Consider the following 17,696-nt stretch of genomic DNA (forward strand, 5'->3'; position numbering starts at 1 on the left):
TTCATCTGTAAAATGAGGAGAGTGGAATAGATGTCCCTAACATTCCTTCCAGCTACAGAACCCAATATTCTATGACTAGGAGTTAAAAGGAAATTTTTTAATGGTGCTAAAAACAATCTGCATTTATTTATCCAAAATATTCCAAGTACAGCACTTTCTAAAAATGCTCCAATGTTAATTTCTTAATCCACTCAAAGTATAAAATGTTAAATTTTTAATACTTAAACACTAAGAAAGCATTTATACTTTTGTTAGTACTTTATATTACTTTAGGTAAGTACTAGAATCCTTTGTTCTTTCCATTTTCTGTTCTTTTTGCTTCCTCCAGAAATGGGTGGGAAGAAAGAGCTTTTTATGATGTGGTTCTCACCTCTTAACATTTTGGTTTACCCTACCTCTAAGTTCTAAAGGACTTTTTATCTTAATTCCTTCTGCTTTATAGTAATACTGAGTCATTAATTGTCTTGGGGTCATATAAGTAAGGAACTGAAGTAAATTACAGCAAATATGAAATTAGTCAGGCTGAAGATAACCAACTAATGTAATACAGTTTGAAAAGTGTTGAGTCAGCCACCTTGAGGTTGTGAACATAGGTGACTGGGAAGATGTGATGCTCTCAAAAAGAATAATAGATGAATTGGAAGAGAAGAGTGGGTTTTGGGGGAAAGATAATAAACTGTATTTTGGACATATTAAGTTAGACATGTCTATGGGATGTTCAGTATGTTGTTGGTGATGTGAGACTGGATTTTAGGAGAAAGACTAAAGTTGGAAATATAGCTCTGGAAATCATCTGCATAGAGATGATAATTGAACCTGTGGAAGCTGATGAAATCGCCAAGTGAGATAAAAGAGAAGAGGGGTTCAGGATAGAGCCCTAGAGGACACCCACAATTAGTTGGATTGACATAAGAGAATATCCAGGCAAAGAGCCTGGAAAGGAGCAGTCAGACAGGAAGAACTAAGAACAGTGTTATGAAAACCTAGAAAGGAGAAAGTATTCAGGAGGAGAGGGCAGTCAGCAGTGTGAAATGCTACAGAGAGGTCAAGAAAGAGAAGACAGAAAGGGCTATTAAATTGGGCTGTAAATGAAGATCATTAGTAACTTTGGAGAGAGCAGTGTCAGTTGAATGATATGGTTTTAAGCCAAATTGTACAAGGTTTAGAGGAGAGGAGGGGATGTTACTTTGCTCATTATTATCTTTATATTAAGTTTGGGGGCGTGGCTATTTGAAGTTATTGAACAAAAACAACCTGGGAAAATTCTAATAACCACAGGATATAGATTTAGGAAAATCTATTTGGTAGCTATGTTGGAGTAGGCAGTGGTGAGGCAGTATATTATAGTCTAGGCAAGGGGTAAAGAAGGCTGCCTGGCTTCAGGTCATGTGAGTGAAAAGTAGAGGATAAATGCCAGATATTGTGTTAGAAGCATCAAGAAGACTTAACAAATGATGACATAAGAGAGGTGAAGAAGAGGCAGTGATAACTGGAGTTGTAAACCTGGGTGATTTGGAAGACTAGGTGATTCCTTCAAATATACCTACTGTCAGCTATACAGCAAATCAAACAAAATCATTTCTAGTAAGAGATTGAGCATATGATCTTGTTTTAACCCCCCCAGTGGGACTTGTTGAGAAGGCAACATTTAAAAACTAGAACACCTTCAGATTTTCCTTTCCTTTATGCCTATATACCCTTTCTTGAATTGCATCAGGAGAAGGATTTTCCTTTGGAAAAGTTATAGGACCTCTACCCCAATTCTGTAAAGTGAAAGTAACATCATCAGTACCATAATGCAAATATCTGTAGATTTTTAAATTATCATCAAGTTTGTAAATTATTATGGCAATAGTGTTGTGATTTTTCTTAGCCTCCCATATATAAAGGAAGAGTTATCTTGGATTAACCAAGAAGCTTCTAACATCTACCAACTGTTAGAGAGCCTTCTGAACCCCGTGTCTTTTGGGTGCCAGGAGTCTTAAGATATTTAGGTCTTTGTCATAGAGCATGTGTAGAGCTGAATCTTGGAATAATTATACATTTTTGTTCAAGAACAAGAACTAAGTTTAATGAGAAATAATAGCAGCATATAGACGAGGAGAAATAGCACAACAATAAACATATAGTAGAAATTGAACTGCCAAGCATATTCATTATTAGAACTATTAACTCAATACCAAACAAATGAATCTAGCAATAACCAGTAGATTACAGTTAGTACCTGTTTTAGGCCTAGTTGTGATTATGTCGATACAAGACACTGTGAATTTACAACAGAGGAGAAGGAAAAGGAGAGGGAAAGTGCTACCAAGCAAGGCTTTTAGTCTCCAGTATAAACAAGGATTATTTTCCAGATTAAAGTTGAGCCTAGATAGTCTTACTACTTACTCCCTCATGGCTACCCAGAAAGAAAAAGGCTCATAGCATAGTCTGGAGACACTCTCTTGTTGCTAGCCAGAAAAGAAATAGGTCAAAAAGGAAAGACCTCAGTAGACCTGGATCTTGAAGTCTTGCCTGCTTGATACTTGTTTATTGGATATCATTGTAGTAGGTCCTGAAATTGATATGTTGGTCCCTCAAAAATCTCTCTCTCTCTCTTTTTTTTTTTTTTTAAGTGAGACAGTTGGGGTTAAGTGACTTGCCCAGGGTCACACAGCTAGTAAGTGTTAGGTGTCTGAAGCCAGATTTGAACTCAGGTACTCCTGATTTCAGGGCTGGTGCTCTATCCACTGTGCCACCTAGCTGCCCCCCTGCTTGATACTTGTAATCAAACTAGGTCACTTGCTTCAAGTCTCCTGCAGGGACCCAAGACCACATTCCCAAGAGTGATGCAGCCTATCAATGGAAAAAGCCATTTTGGAAAGAGGATTGTCTGACTGGATTATATGCTCAGTTTCCCCAGTTGTAAAATTTGAGAGGGGTGAACTAAGTTGGGGAGAGATGAGTTCTTCTACTCTCTTATTCAGAAGAGATACATTATTAGCATATGACATTGGCAGGGATAGGAAAGAACTGAAGATATCTTGTAAAATGTGGTGAGAATATTAATTGGGAAGCTAATGTGGTATTAAAAAACATCATTTTATGTACTCAGTATGTTTTTTTTAAACTAAACAAAACTTATGTATCATTGTAAATGGGTTATGTCAGCTATAGGCATTTTTCCTCTGAAAACAGTTCCAAACTCAATTCTCTGAAACATTTCTTCTTCTTTTTCCAGGAAACTGTTTGAGATTATGTGAAAGAGAAGTTTTTCCTTCTCTCAAGCTAGCCAGAAAAGGAGATTTGAAGATGACAAAGGGATTTTGTACAAAACCACAGCAAACTCCAAAAGCACCATCTCAGACTACAGGTAAAGTTGGATTAGGCCATATAAATAATGTAAATCTTGCTCTATTGAGAACTATTAACTCAGTACTACAAAAACAAATCTAGGCCCTGCAGCAGTCCTGGCTAACTTCTTTGTTTCAAATCTCTTTCTTTTCTTTTCTTTTCTTTTCTTTCTTTTTTGTGGGGCAATGGGGGTTAAGTGACTTGCCCAGGGTCACACAGCTATAAAGTGTCAAGTGTCTGAGGCCTGATTTGAACTTAGGTACTCCTGAATCCAGGGCTGGTGCTTTATCCACTGCACTACCTAGCTGCCCCCTCTTTTTTTAAATATAAAAGTATTTTATTATTTTCTAGTTACATATAGAGATAGTTTCTGACATTTGTTTTTTCAAGATGTCTAGTTCCAGATTTTTCTCCCTCTCTCCCCCCTCCTCAAGACAGCAAGCAATCTGATATAGGTTATATATGTACAATCACATTAAACATATTTCTGCATTGGTCATGTTGTGAAAGAAGAATCAGAGGATTCCACAGTTCTTTTTTCTGGATGTGGAGAGCATTTTCCATCATGAATCCTTTGGAATTATCTTGGACCATTGTATTGTTTAGAAGAGTTAAGTCCAGTTAACCATCACACAGTGTTGTTGATACTATGTACGATGTTCTCCTGGTTCTGCTCATCTCACTCAGCAGTTTAGAATCTTTTTCTGCTCAAACTCATCCTGTGCACTGCTACTAGATTAAATCTAAAAGACCATTTTACTCCTATCAGCCCTCTCTCACCAACATACTGTTAAGGTCTAAAATTCTAGCTAAACTGTCTAAAATATCTAATGAGTGGTCGCCAATAAATTATAAGCTTTAGCAAGAGTTAGACTTTTAAGCATTTATTAAGGAGAATAAGAATTTGGTAAAGAGAGAGAAAAAGGCCTAGATTCCTATCTATTAAAGGGAGAGCACATTTCTAGCTCCGCTCTCCACCAGAGTCCAAAGGGAAGAGCCTGAGACCTAGAGCCAGTCTCTTCCTTCCTCCTCCCACTCGCCCGCGTCACTTCCTGACGCCAAAGAAAAGACTCCTGGTCTTGCCCTCAAAAACCTTCGCTTCATGGGTGGAATTCTTCTACAGTAGGTCTCCAGCAGGTGGCGTCATTCCAATCGTTACAATACAAAGGCTTCCTGACTGTTAATTAGACCTCAGCCAAACTGGCATTCAGGGTCCTCTCTATCTTAACTATTCATAATTTCATTGTAACCAGTCCAGTCTTCTTGCTGTCCCTGAAACATTCTTTGTTCATTACTTCTGCTCATGCTCTTCCTGTCACTGTTTCAACCTCTTTACCAATCTAAGTCTTGACAATCCAAATCAGGATTCACCCTCTGAATGAAATTTAGTCCTTAGACTAAATATTTAAACTGAAGCCTTCTCAGATTAAATATTTAAACTTGTCATCCATACCTGTTTTCCCCCCAATTAGACCCATTCACTCTAACCCCCTGAAATCTGAAACCTGAAATCTATCTTTGCTACTTTACAGAAATTGTTTTCCTAAACAATTCTCTGAGGACTCCCAACAAACTTTTCTCATTTTTTACTCTGACCTCTGTAGGGTTTGATATAATTGACTACTTCTTTCTTGAAACTTTTTTCTATCTTGACTTTTTATAGCATTAATCTAGCCTGCCTTTCATCTCCATTGCTACACTTCTTTCCTTTGCTGTTTTCTTTTCCCATCCTCTCATTTGGAATATTTCTTAAAACTCAATCCTTAGTTCTCTTTTTTAAAAATCCTTTGAAGAATTCATGTTCTCTTATGACTTTAGTTATTCCCCCAAACGAATTCTAAAGCTTTGCTCCAAAACCTGACTTCTTGTCAGAGCTCAAATTTTAAGACTCAACATATTATTTAACTTCCGTTTTTATACTTTATTTCAGTGAATTCATCTGAACACAAACATGATCTCCCATTTTTTGACATATAAGAATATCCATTTAAGGAGCCTGGAAAGGAGCAGCCAGACAGTTAGAACTAAGATCAGTGTCATGAAAACCTAGAAAGCATTTTTAGTAAGAACCATGTAATAACACTAACAGCTCACATAGCACTCTGAGGTGAGGAGGAGAAGCATATCATGGGAATAAAGTGCTGCAGGTGGCTTCAGTTCCAGCTTTGGGCACATTACTGTCTGTGAAACCCCTGGGCAAGTTAAAGTAATTTCTCAGAACCCCAAGGCAACTGAGACTAAAAATTGCCAAGTAATGCCTGATCTTTGCTGGTAAAGAGATTCCTTCTAGAGACTTTCACTGTCACAATGAAATCATAGGTCTGGCCCAAATAGAGCCCTTAGTCAATGCCTGTGGAGCTGAATGGAATGCTATGCCACAGCCTGAAGCATATTTGCTCCCAAACCTACACCACTGATTTCATCTTGAATGTCTCCCTCATCTTCTTTATCAGTCCAAATTTTTATGCATACTTGAAATTGTACCTCAGGTCCTACCACTTTCATGGAGCCTTCCATTACCATTACTCATCATTCAGCTTGCTCCTTTGATTTTGAATCACATGTTGTTTGTTTAACTTTTCACATATGTATATATAACTTGCCTTTCCAACTAGATTATGAGCTCCTTACATAGAGCAAGGACCATGTCTTGTATTTCCTTTGCATAGCGCCTCTTATGTAGCTGTGCATATAGCAGGAGACTGAAACATTTGTTGAACGAATGAGTCCCCTCCTATCAGGGATCTTTCTCTTCTTCTAAATTTGTACCAGGCCAGTTTTCACCTCACTATATCACACCAGTCATGCATTACCTGAAAGGACATCAGAAATAGTCAACAAGTATTTATTAAGTGCCTGTTATGTGCCATGTTCTATAGCAAACAGATATTATCTATGCTGTACAAATCATCATACCTTCATGTCAGGATGACCGTAGACAATGCTCTTAGCCCTACCTGAAGAAAAGACATAACAGAGCTGGAGAAAAACCACAGTTGAACAGTCAGATTGTTCAGAGGGAGGGAGAAGCTATAGAGCACAATAAAAAGAAATATCAAATAAAGGTATACAGTACTAAGTCTGGGGTCTGAACTAAAAAAAAAAGTATGACCACTGTAAAAACTCATGAAAGGTTTATTAAAGTTTATTGAAGATTTGTTCTCTAAATTCTGGAACATCAAGATTCAGGGATGACCCATGGAGTTAGGAACAGAATAATTTTAGGATATATAAAAGGAAATACTCTTAGCACAACAGGTGACAGACTTAAAAAGGCTTTTTAATCACCAGAAGTAGTTCAGGCTGACAATAGGGATTGAAAGGTTTCAACCCAGAAGGATGCTAAACCACAATGAATCATTAAAGAGACTGTTTCTGGCTCTTTGTGGTTAATTCCTCAGAGGACAATTCCCTTCCACAAAATATTCTTGAGGGCCTCTTGTCAGAGAGAAAATTTAGGGCTGGATGGATTGGTGGATCTGATCTAATAGCTTTTCTTACTGAAGTTGCAGTGTTGTCTCTTTAATGAAAACTGTGACTTTGTTACACCCTTTTTGTATGTATTTGTGATTAAGGGCCTGCCCTTAAGGTTCTGCCTTTGTTCATCCTCATTAAGATAGTACTTTGTGGGGGCAGCTAGGTGGTGCAGTGAATAAAGCACTGGCTATGGATTCAGGAGGACTTGAGTTCAAATGTGACCTCAGACACGTGACACTAGCTGTACTTGACACTTACTAGCTTAACCCTCAGTGCCCCACAAAACAAACAAAACAAAACAAAAAAGATTGTACTTTGTACTATTAAGATAGTACTTAATGTATTTAGGCATTATTATATAGTAGTATATATGTTATCTGTGTATGTTTGGTCCCCCTACTGGAACACAAATTCTTAATGATAAGGATGAGTCTTATTTAAACTTAGTACCCCTCTAGCACCTAGTACTATGCTCTGAACACAGTAGGTGCTTAATAAGTTTGTTGAATTAATTTTGTTTGTTGAAGAAGTGAAAAGTTTTCTGTTCCACTTTTTGAACAGAATCCATGGATAAAGAAATCAACAAATGCTTGCCAGATGTAAAGCATTACGTCAGGTGTTGAGGTGGATATGGAGAAATGGTAAACACACTGATCCTGTCCTTGAGGAGCTTACAGTCTAGTTGGGAAGATAACACAGAAACACACGAAAAGTTAAATAGCAATATGTTAGTTTATATAGCTGTCTATTATCGGGATCCCTACTCTAACCTTGGGTTTATTTGCCATGTTCTTGAGTTTCTGTTATTGCTCCATTTCTGATACTGTCTCCCCCATGTATAATAGATAAGTTTTGTTTGGTAAATAGGCTTTTTGTTTCAGTGGGAATTTAAAAAGGAATTATTTCTTAGGAAGTTCTCAACTAAGGGTTAGCCCTGGGTAGCTCAGTGTCCTTTCATTTGATTTATATGTTTTAAAATATGTAAGTACAGCTAATATTATTGTTTGAGCATTTATCTGTCACTATCTTTACTGAATTAGAGAGCCTTAAACTTGAATAATGTGAGGTTTCTCACTTGTTTTTCCACAGACTTTTATAAATTTAGAGTGCCATTACATAAGCCCACTCCCTGGGAAAAGAAGATAATGATCTGGTCAGGCCGTTTCAAAAAAGAAGATGAAATCCCAGAGACGATCACGTGAGTGCTGAACCCAAATTGTAAGAAGGTGGTGGAGAAAACTCACAAGCCCAGCTCTCTGTCAAGTGCTCCTTCCTATATAGTGTAGTGTACATGGTATCCTCCACATCAAACATTTGAATGCCTGCTTATGTTCATACAAGGGGACGATCATGTTCTGAGGCAAAGGTTTCTAAAACCAAGTGCCTGATGAGTCCCCTAAAGGCAGTCTGATGGTAGAATTGGAGTTCCTGTATTTTTGTCTTCCTTTCTTCTGTCAACCTTCTCTGTCCTTCTCCAGTCTCTTCTAATCCTTCCTAGTGAGTCCTTAGAATAACAATTGTCATTTACTTAGGTTGTTACAGTTTACAAGGCACATTGCTCACAACCTTGTGAGGCAAATTGTACAAATATTATTTACCCCATTTTACATATGAGGAAATGGAGTCTCAGGGCAATTAGGATACACCATCAGGCCATTTCTTTAATTTGCTAAAGTTACTTAACTCTGGTTATTGAAGACATAGATGAATTAATTGGGAGTGAGGAGCCCTGAGTTCCAGCCTCCTTATGCCACTCATTTGATGTGTAATTTTGTGTAAGTCTCCTCCAGGCCTAGAGAGGTGGTTTCTTTGTTTTTAAAGCTAATTGATCTTTCATGTGTATGGCATGTCAGATTTTTTTTCAGTATATTTTCACATTATCTTATATGACTCTCACAACTCTGACGTAAGTAAAGGAGGTGTTATTTTCACTTTATAGACAATAAAACAGGCTCACAGAACTTAACTGACTTTCTAGACAGAGGGGAGTTTTTTGGTGGAGCTGAGACTAGAACCTGGGATTTTAGACTTGGAGTTTCAGGGCTTTTTCTGCAATTCTGCCTTTCACCAGAACCATAGAAATGGAAGTGAACTTTGAGGTCACCTAATTTGTTTTGTTTTAAAGATGAAGAAGCCACTTCTCTGAAGACATGGTTGATTTTTACATTGTCCAGGTTTCTTAATTCTTTCAAAGTTGTTTTGTTTTGTTTTCCACAGTGTACTCGTACTTGTACTCATACAAATGGTTTTCCTGGTTTTCTTACTTGACTGCATCATTTCATTTTGTTCAGAATTATTTTAAGTTGTTTGTTGCTTCTTATGGTGCAGTAATACTCTATTATATTCACATATCATAATTTGTTCAGCCATTCTCTAATTGTCTAAAAGGCAATCTAAGGCATCTCCTTTAGATTCAAGTTCTTTGCTCTTCTCCCTTCCTTTCTTTTCATTCCTGCCTTCTTCCCTGATGTTCTTTATTTCCCCTCTTGACCTCCAACCTGTTCCCACTTTTTCCTGTATGAATTTGGTGAATTTCTATACCAAATTGTGTTTGTGTTTAACTCTCCTTTGGCCATTTCAGATAAGAGTGAAGTTCATTTAATGCCTCTTTCCCCATTCCTTCCTCCATGTTTCTATACACTTCTTCTCATGCACTCCATTATGAGAAGTAGGAAGTCCCACACCCTTCTTCCTCCTTTCTATGCTAGTATATTCCTCTTATCCTTCCTTCTCTTTCGCCTCTCAAAACCCTCAGAACAGAAATAAGACCCCCTACCCCCTGCCCCGGTCTTACTTATTTAACTCCTTCTGTACTCTTTGAAGACATTAAGATTCTAGGGCTTTTTGTCATCATTCACTTCTTTCCAGTTGCTTGAATAAATTTACCTTTCTGGGTTTTTCTGGATACTTGTGTTTCTATTTCAAAGTTCCTGCTCAGCCCTGATCTTTTCATCAGAAATGCTTAAAAATCCTCTATTACATTAAAGGTCTTTTTTCCCCCAGTAGGATTATATTTCATTTACAGGGTAAATTGCTCTTGGCTGTAAGCCTATGCTTTTGCTTTTTTCAATATCGTTTCCAAGATGTCCTCTCAGTTTTAGTAGAAGTGATGATGATTTCTTCATACTTGAACTGCTTTTTTCTAATGCTTTTATCTTTTCTTTGACGTGAGAGCTCTAGATTTTGATCATGGCATTACTGGGACTTTTTGGAATTCCTTTTATGAGGTGATCACAGGCTTTCTTTCCTTTGTCTTTTGGTTATAATGGATCTTGGCAGTTTCATTTACAGTTTCTTGAAATATAGTGGCCAGAACTTTAAAAAAAAATCATAGTCTTAAGGGAATCTGTTGATTCTTAAATGATCTCTCCTTGATCTGTTTTCCATGTCAGTTGTTTTTTTATTTCATATAGCTTACATTTTCTAATTTTTTCAATCTTTTATTTTTGTTATATTTGTTGGGTCTCATGGAGACACTGATTTCTGTTTGGTCTATTTTGATTTTCAGAGATTCCATTTCTTTTTTTTCTTTAACAAACATTTTTATTTTATTTTCCAGTTACATGTAAGGGTAGTTTTCAACATTCATTTTCATAAGATTTAGCATTCCAAATTTTTTCCCTCCCTCCCTTTCCTCCCCCCTCCACAAGATTGCAATCAGGTTATATATGTACAATCCACAAGTGTTCTTTTTATCAGTTCTTTCTATATGTAACGATTGGAATGACGCCACCTGCTGGAGACTTACTGTAGAAGAGTTCCACCCATGAAGTGAAGGTCTTTGAGGGCAAGACCAGGAGTCTTTTCTTTGGCTTCAGGTAGTGGGAGGAAGAAGGAAGAGAGTAGCGCTCGGTCTGACACTCTTTCCTTTGGACTCTGGTGGAGAGCGGAGCTAGAAATGTGCTCTCCCTTTAATAGATAGGAATCTAGGCCTTTTTCTCTCTCTTTACCAAATTCTTATTCTCCTTAATAAATGCTTAAAAGTCTAACTCTTGCTAAAGCTTATAATTTATTGGCGACCACTCATTAGATATTTTAGACAGTTTAGCTAGAATTTTAGCCCCTTAACATATAGCAATGCGTAGTATGCTTCCTCATTAGTTCCTTGGGATTGTCCTGGATCATTGTACTGCTGAGAGTAGCTAAGTCATTCACAATTACTCATTGAACAATACTACTGTCACTACGCACAATGTCCAGAGATTCCATTTCTTAAGTAAAGTTCACTACTCTCTCTTTGGAGTTTATTTTATTTCCATTTCTTTTCTCCAGAATTTTTATTTTTGTATAATCTCTTGCCAGGGATTCATATAGTCTTTGTGAAAAATCCATTTTTTTTTTCTTTTGAGTGTCTATTTGCAAACACAGACCTACTCTTCTTTTGGAGTTTTCTCTAAATCAACCCCCCCAAAAATGTATACTAACGCATGTTTTGACTTATTCATCTCTCCTTTAGTTCCTAAATTATGGCTTTATGCCAGAGCTCCACCCCTTGCTACCTTTTTGAGCAGGGTGGTCATCTCCACTTGGATCTCCGCTTGGGTCACCTGAGTTCCTTTGCTGAACTCTACTTCCTGGGAGTTAGCTCCCACTAAGCTTCAGAGTGTTGGAGCTTTAGATTCTCTTTGTCTCCTGAGGACAGAGTGCTAGAAACCTTAGAGTCCTCTGGGCTTGGGGTTTACCACTGTGGTCATTGCCATATCTTACAGCTTCCAAGGCCTCCACATTGGGGCTTTCTGACCATCTTGGGTCATTTTCTTGTTGCTGCTTCAGGACACAGAAGCTTAAAGGCTACACATGTCCCTGGTCCATTTCTAGGAGACCACTGTCTTAGTTGCCTACAGTGGGTGCTGGCTTTGCTGGCATACCCTTTCCTTTTACTTTTGTGCTTTTGGCTAGCTTTTTGTGCTGTTCTAGGGTGAAAAAAGTCACTGTAGTTTTTAATGCAATTCTTGATGATTATTCAGTCTTGGTGCACATATTTTGTTTCCTGGATATGTGGGAGCTGGGCAGGCAGCTTCCATTCAGGCATCCATCTTGACTGGGAAGCATTAAACTTTTTAACTTTCATGAAGCCCACCATAGTTCTGAGCAGATAGAAAGTATTTACTAAATATTTGTTGATTTTCAGTCTCCCTTTTATAAAATAATGGAGCTATATACAGTCAGACCAGATCTATGTGTCAGATTGATTTTACCAAACTTTTTAATTTAAAAAAATTTTTTTTCCCAATTTAATTTTAATCTTAATTTTGGGGGGGCAGGGCAATGAGGGTTAAGTGACTTGCCCAGGGTCACACAGCTAGTAAGCGTCAAGTGTCTGAGATCGAATTTGAACTCAGGACCTCCTGAATTCAAGGCCAGTGCTTTATCCACTGCACCACCTAGCTGCCCCTACTTTTAAAATTTTTTAATTTTTAATTTTATTTTATTTTTTGCAGGGCAATGAGGGTTAAGTGACTTGCCCAGGGTCACACAGCTAGTAAGTGTCAAGTGTCTGAGGCTGACTTTGAACTCAGGTCCTCCTGAATCCAGGGCCAGTGCTTTATCCACTGTACCATCTAGCTGCCCCCTACTTTTTTTACTTTTTAAAAAATCCTTTGCACAAGGGAAGGCTCACTGGGAAGAGAGATATATTTGGAAATGAATGTTATTTAAAAACAAAACCATCAATAAAACAAAAGGAAAAAAATTCAAATTAAGTGAGTGCATTCAGATTTTTAAAAAGTATTTTTCATCCTTGACCCTATTGGTGAAACCCATAGACCCCTTCTCTGAATAATGTTTTTAAATGCATAAAATACCTAAGATTACAAAAGAAACTAAGGTTTATGAAAACAAAGATATCACATTTTTTTCCATTCAAGTTTACAGACCCTCTAGAAATCTATCCATATATCCATTGTTTATAAAGTCCCTTTCCATTCTAAATCCCACAATCCTGTGATTCATTCACAGCCCTTAGGGTGTCCTAATGTCTTTTGCTTAGATTGCAATATTCTCTGAGATTGTATATTTTAAATATACTCTTTATGTGGATAGATACAAAATGCAGTCATATAAAATACCAGAACTGACTTGTTTGACCAGCAAAAGTTCTAAGTATCTCTGACATTGCCCTAATCCTTCTTTCAAGTGGCCAGGTTCACCTGCCAGAACCTATTTCCTGAAATAATTTTTTCAGCTCCTTTTTCTGTTGTGGGCAGTTAACTGACCTGAGTCAGTGATGCCAAACTTTGTGCCTTGTGTGATAAATAACAGATTGGTTTTGTTTTGTTTTGTTTTGTTTTGTTTTTTAGTGAGGCAATTGGGGTTAAGTGACTTACCCAGGGTCACACAGCTAGTAAGTATTAAGTGTCTGAGGCCGGATTTGAACTCAGGTCCTCCTGATTCCAGGGCCCGTGCTCTATCCACTGCGCCATCTAGCTGCCCCTAACAGATTGGTTTTTGCCAATCTCTTTGAATCTTGTTGTTTATTTCTCAAATGTGATGGAAGAAAATAAAATGTTTTTCCTCCATTGGAACACATTTTGTGAACAATATAAAGGCATTAGCAAACTGATCCATTCTCGTGGCTACTGATTCTTGTTTCTGGAAGAAAGAGTACTGAGCATTACCAAAAATATCTCAAGTGTCTGAAATTTCACTTTTAGGCAACTGGCACTCTCCAAACTTGGGAACATCATCTGTTTTTGCTCCAGGCTGTTCCCCTAGCTTGCTTGGAAAAGAGAAAAGTCAACATAAGAACTTGTCACGGACAATACTTCTTCCTCCTTTTTATTTTTTTAAGAAGTTTTTTTAAAAATTGCATTCTAAATTCTCTCGTCCCTCTAGATCCTCCCCCCACTCACTGAGAAGGCAAGCAATAGGATACCTATTATACACGTGAATCATGCAAAATATATTTCCATAGTAGCCATATTACCAAAAAAGCAAGAAAAATAAAGTGAGAAAATTACACTTCAATTTGTATACAGGGTTCATCAGTTCTCTCTTTGGAAGTTGATAGCAGTTTTCATTATGAGTCCTTCCAAATTGTCTTGAATCATGTTATTGATCAGAAGTTGCTAAGTCTTTCACAGTCTATCATCATTATAACATTGTTTATCCAGTGATCTCCTGGTTCTGTTCATTTCACTTTGCATTTGTTCATATAGGGTTTTTTGGTTTTTGTTGCTTTGTGGGGCAATCAGGGTCAAGTGACTTGCCCAGGGTCACACAGCTAGTAAAGTGTTAAGTGTCTGAGGCTGGATTTGAACTCAGGTCTTCCTGAATCCAGGGCTGGTGCTTTATCCACTGCTACCCCTCATATAGGTTTTTGTAGGTTTTTCTGCAACCATTCCCCTTGTCATTTCTTATAGCACAATAGTGTTCCATCACAATGATATACCACAATTTGTTCAGCTGTTCCCTAATTGCTGAATATCTCCTCAGTTTCCAATTCTTTGCCACCACAGAAAGAACTGCTAAAAATATTTTTGTACATATAGGTTCTTTTACTTTGAGCTCTTTGGGATAGAGACCTAAGAGTAGTATTGCTGGGTCAAAGGATGTACAACAGTTTTATAGCCCTTTGGGCATAGTTCCAAATTGTTTTCCAGAATGGTTGGACCAGTTCACACCTCTGCCAGCAGTTCATTATTATACCTATTTTCCCACATCCTCTCTAGCATTTGTAATTTCTGATAGGTGTAAGGTGGTATTGCAGAGTTGCTTTAATTTGCATTTCTCTAATCGGTAATAATTTAGAGCATTTTTTTCATATTGCTATAGATAGCTTTGATTTCTTCTGAAAAGTTCCTGTTTTTATATCCCTTGACCATTTGTCAACTGGGGAATGACTCTTATTTTTATAAATTTAATTCAGCTCCCTACATATTTTTTTTTTTTTAGTGAGGCAATTGGGATTAAGTGACTTGCTAAGTCACACAGCTAGTAAGTGTGTGTTAAGTGGCTGAGGCCAGATTTGAACTCAGATATTCCTGACTCCAGGGCTGGTGCTCTATCCACTGTGCCAAGTTCCCTACATATTTGATAAATGAGGCTTTTATCAGAGAAACTTGCTGTAAAATTTTTTGATATTACTTCATTGTCTATGACACCTTAGCAAAATGTAGTTTCTTAGAGTATCTCTTTTAATTAGGTTATTTTTCCTTTTGCTTTGTCTGATATTGTGATTGTTACCCTTGCCTTTTTTACACCAGCTGAAGCATAATAGATTCTGGTTTCTAATACACTTTGTTATCTGCTTCCATTTTATGGGTGAGTTCATCCCATTTACATTCACAGTTATGATTACTGGGTATTTCCCTCCATCCTAGTTTCTTTTGTTTTATCATTCTCCATCTCTTTTTACCCTGAGGGAGAATACTTCTTAGGACTTCATGGATTAGTTGAGCAGATCATTTCAGATGATAGGTTGGTCTCACTGGTCTAAACCAGCTGTCAAGGTTCAGTGGAAAGAGTGATGGACTTCAAAAGACCTGGGCTTCAGTCTTAGCCCTGACACTTAAACTAGCCAAGGAACAATAGTCATTTAGCTGCATTAAAACTCACCTTACACTTCTATAAAATGAGGATAATAATACCTATCCCACTTACCTTTTAAGGAGGTTGTAGGATCAAATGAGATAATGTAAAAGAACTTTGTAAATATAAATGTTTCCTTTTGGACTGGGATCATACCTTTTTGGTGTTTTGTATTGTGTGTGGACTTTTTATCGAAATGTCCTACTTTCTCTAAATGTTCTCTAAATTGTTGATACATTGACACTCAAGTCTCTTGGACAGAATAGAACAAGACAAACATAGATTCTTGTTTAAACTCACCACTGACTTGCCCAAGATTATGTGTAAGTTCTTTACTTTTAGTAATCTTAATTTCCCTACCTGCAAAATGAGAATATGTCCACCCCTGTTTCTATAATTTTATTTTGACACTTCTCCTATGACAGTGTGAAGCTGACTGAAGGACACCCATTGGTCCCAGTAGAGGTGCTATGTAGAGGTTGCTTGTGTATTTGATGACAGATAAATGGTCACAGACTTGCCCTTCTGCATAATTCTGGGATCTGTGACAAATCCATATCTAGGCAAGTCTAAAATATGAACACGTGCTACCATAGGAAAAGATCCTACAGATTAAAGAGATTTGTTTATCTTGCTATTGATGTTTCTATCTAGACATTGTTTGTCCTACTTATTCATATAACTGGAAAATAAGGAGGCCCCTTAACCCTATTCTCCTCATTGGAACTCTTTTTTAAAGCATACTATAAATGTATCTCACCTTTTTTATGTTCCCTACAGTGTTAGCGATTTCACTTTGTAAAAGAGAAGAGCCAGGAGAAACATGATAGCTGCCTTCAGATGCTTGAAGGGATATCATATGAATGAGGAAATAGTTATTCTGCAAAAAAGCATTCCACAATTAGTGGAAATCATAGGAAGGGAGATTTCAGTTTAATAAGGGGAAGAGCTTTTCTAGCTACAAGAGCAGTTCAAAAATGGAATGAGCTACTTTGTGAGGTAGTGAACTCCTTGGCATCAGAGGTATCCAAATAGAGACTGAGAAACTGCTTACCAGAAATATAGTATAGGTGATTTGTTTCTTAGGAAGAGGGTTGAATTATGTGCTCCCTTCAGAGTCCCAGGCTAAGAGCATGAGAGTGAGAGCGTAAGCTTGTTGAGGTTTGGAGGAGAGGCAGCCCTTAAACACTGCTTCAAGATAATTGGCTAGCATCATTCAAATCTATTGGTTTACTGGACTTACTGGTGGTCCATATTAAACTGAGCAGTACATGCTGAGGTCAGAGTCTAGAGGACAGACCCTCTGAGGGGAAGGCTTTCAAATAGGTGTGGTTTTAATCTCTAATTGTCTCTATTCACAGTCTTAGGTCCAACTTTACTGACTCTGGGCTGGCTCTGAAACAGATCAGGCAAGGCTCCAGAGTTTGGCCCTCAAGCAGAGGCCTCTGGGAGTCCAAAAACCACATTATTTTTTCACAAAGGAAAGTCAGTGTGGTGTAATGGGTAAGATGTTGGGTCTGGATTCAGAGGACTTGTCTTCACTCTTCTCTTCTTTTACTTCATGTGTGACTTTTGACCTGTTCACCTCTGGACATGTACCTCATTTGTTTCAATGATTCTCTGACATAAAATGGACTGACATGTTTCCTGGTGCTTACACAAATCAAATTATCTGGTTTTTGGTGTTTTGTTTTTTAGGTTTGAAATGCTTGATGCTGCCAAGAACAGGGTCCGGGTCAAGGTCAGCTACATCATGATTGCCCTGACTATATTGGGATGCATTGTCATGATCTTTCAGGGAAAACAGGTAAGTGTAGATTTTCCCTCTGTGCCTTCTTATTTTCTGTGATAACATGGGGAACAAATATTGATCTATCTTGTAATAGCCAACAGCCAAAGTTCTAACCCTGCCTGCAGGATTTAGACATGAGAGAGATTCAAGGTCTAGAGTTTATACTCTTTTTGTTCCCTCCTCATTCCTGTATGTACTCAGAAACATCTGGTGGTCCAGGTGTCTCCAAGAGTAACAAGACATGCATCTCCTTTCACCTAGCTTTTCTTAGCTTTGGAGATGAGGAAGGAATAAGTATGCAGAGAAGTAGGTGGGGCTATAGTTAGCAAAAGAAAAACTGATTCAGTTTGCTGTTCTTATGACTTACTTCTACTCACCATGGGAGAGAACTGCTCTACTGTTCTTTTGGCAATTTAGAGCCATGAGTTCAGTCTGCTCCTAGGATTTTATACCAGAGGTATCTTAGATATCATCTCAGAGTTTCCCAAACTGTTCCCATGTAACCTTGTTGATTCACAGGGGTTCTATAACAGGATTGCTGGTGGTATTTTCTCTTCTAAAG

At 37.7% G+C, this 17,696-nt stretch overlaps 1 protein-coding gene across 1 annotated transcript in view; it reads left to right on the plus strand.

Annotated features, from left to right (window-relative positions):
* Positions 1-17,696, plus strand: part of FAM162A (family with sequence similarity 162 member A) — a 41,607-nt gene that overhangs the window by 18,205 nt on the left and 5,706 nt on the right. Inside the window, exons 2-4 of the mRNA XM_043997192.1 lie at positions 3,224-3,355; positions 7,903-8,011; positions 17,041-17,149. Of these exons, the coding sequence (XP_043853127.1) occupies positions 3,224-3,355; positions 7,903-8,011; positions 17,041-17,149 (350 nt within the window). The remainder of the gene's footprint in view (positions 1-3,223; positions 3,356-7,902; positions 8,012-17,040; positions 17,150-17,696) is intronic.

This window comes from Dromiciops gliroides, chromosome 3 (genome assembly GCF_019393635.1).
Source record: "Dromiciops gliroides isolate mDroGli1 chromosome 3, mDroGli1.pri, whole genome shotgun sequence".
NCBI lineage: Eukaryota > Metazoa > Chordata > Mammalia > Microbiotheria > Microbiotheriidae > Dromiciops > Dromiciops gliroides.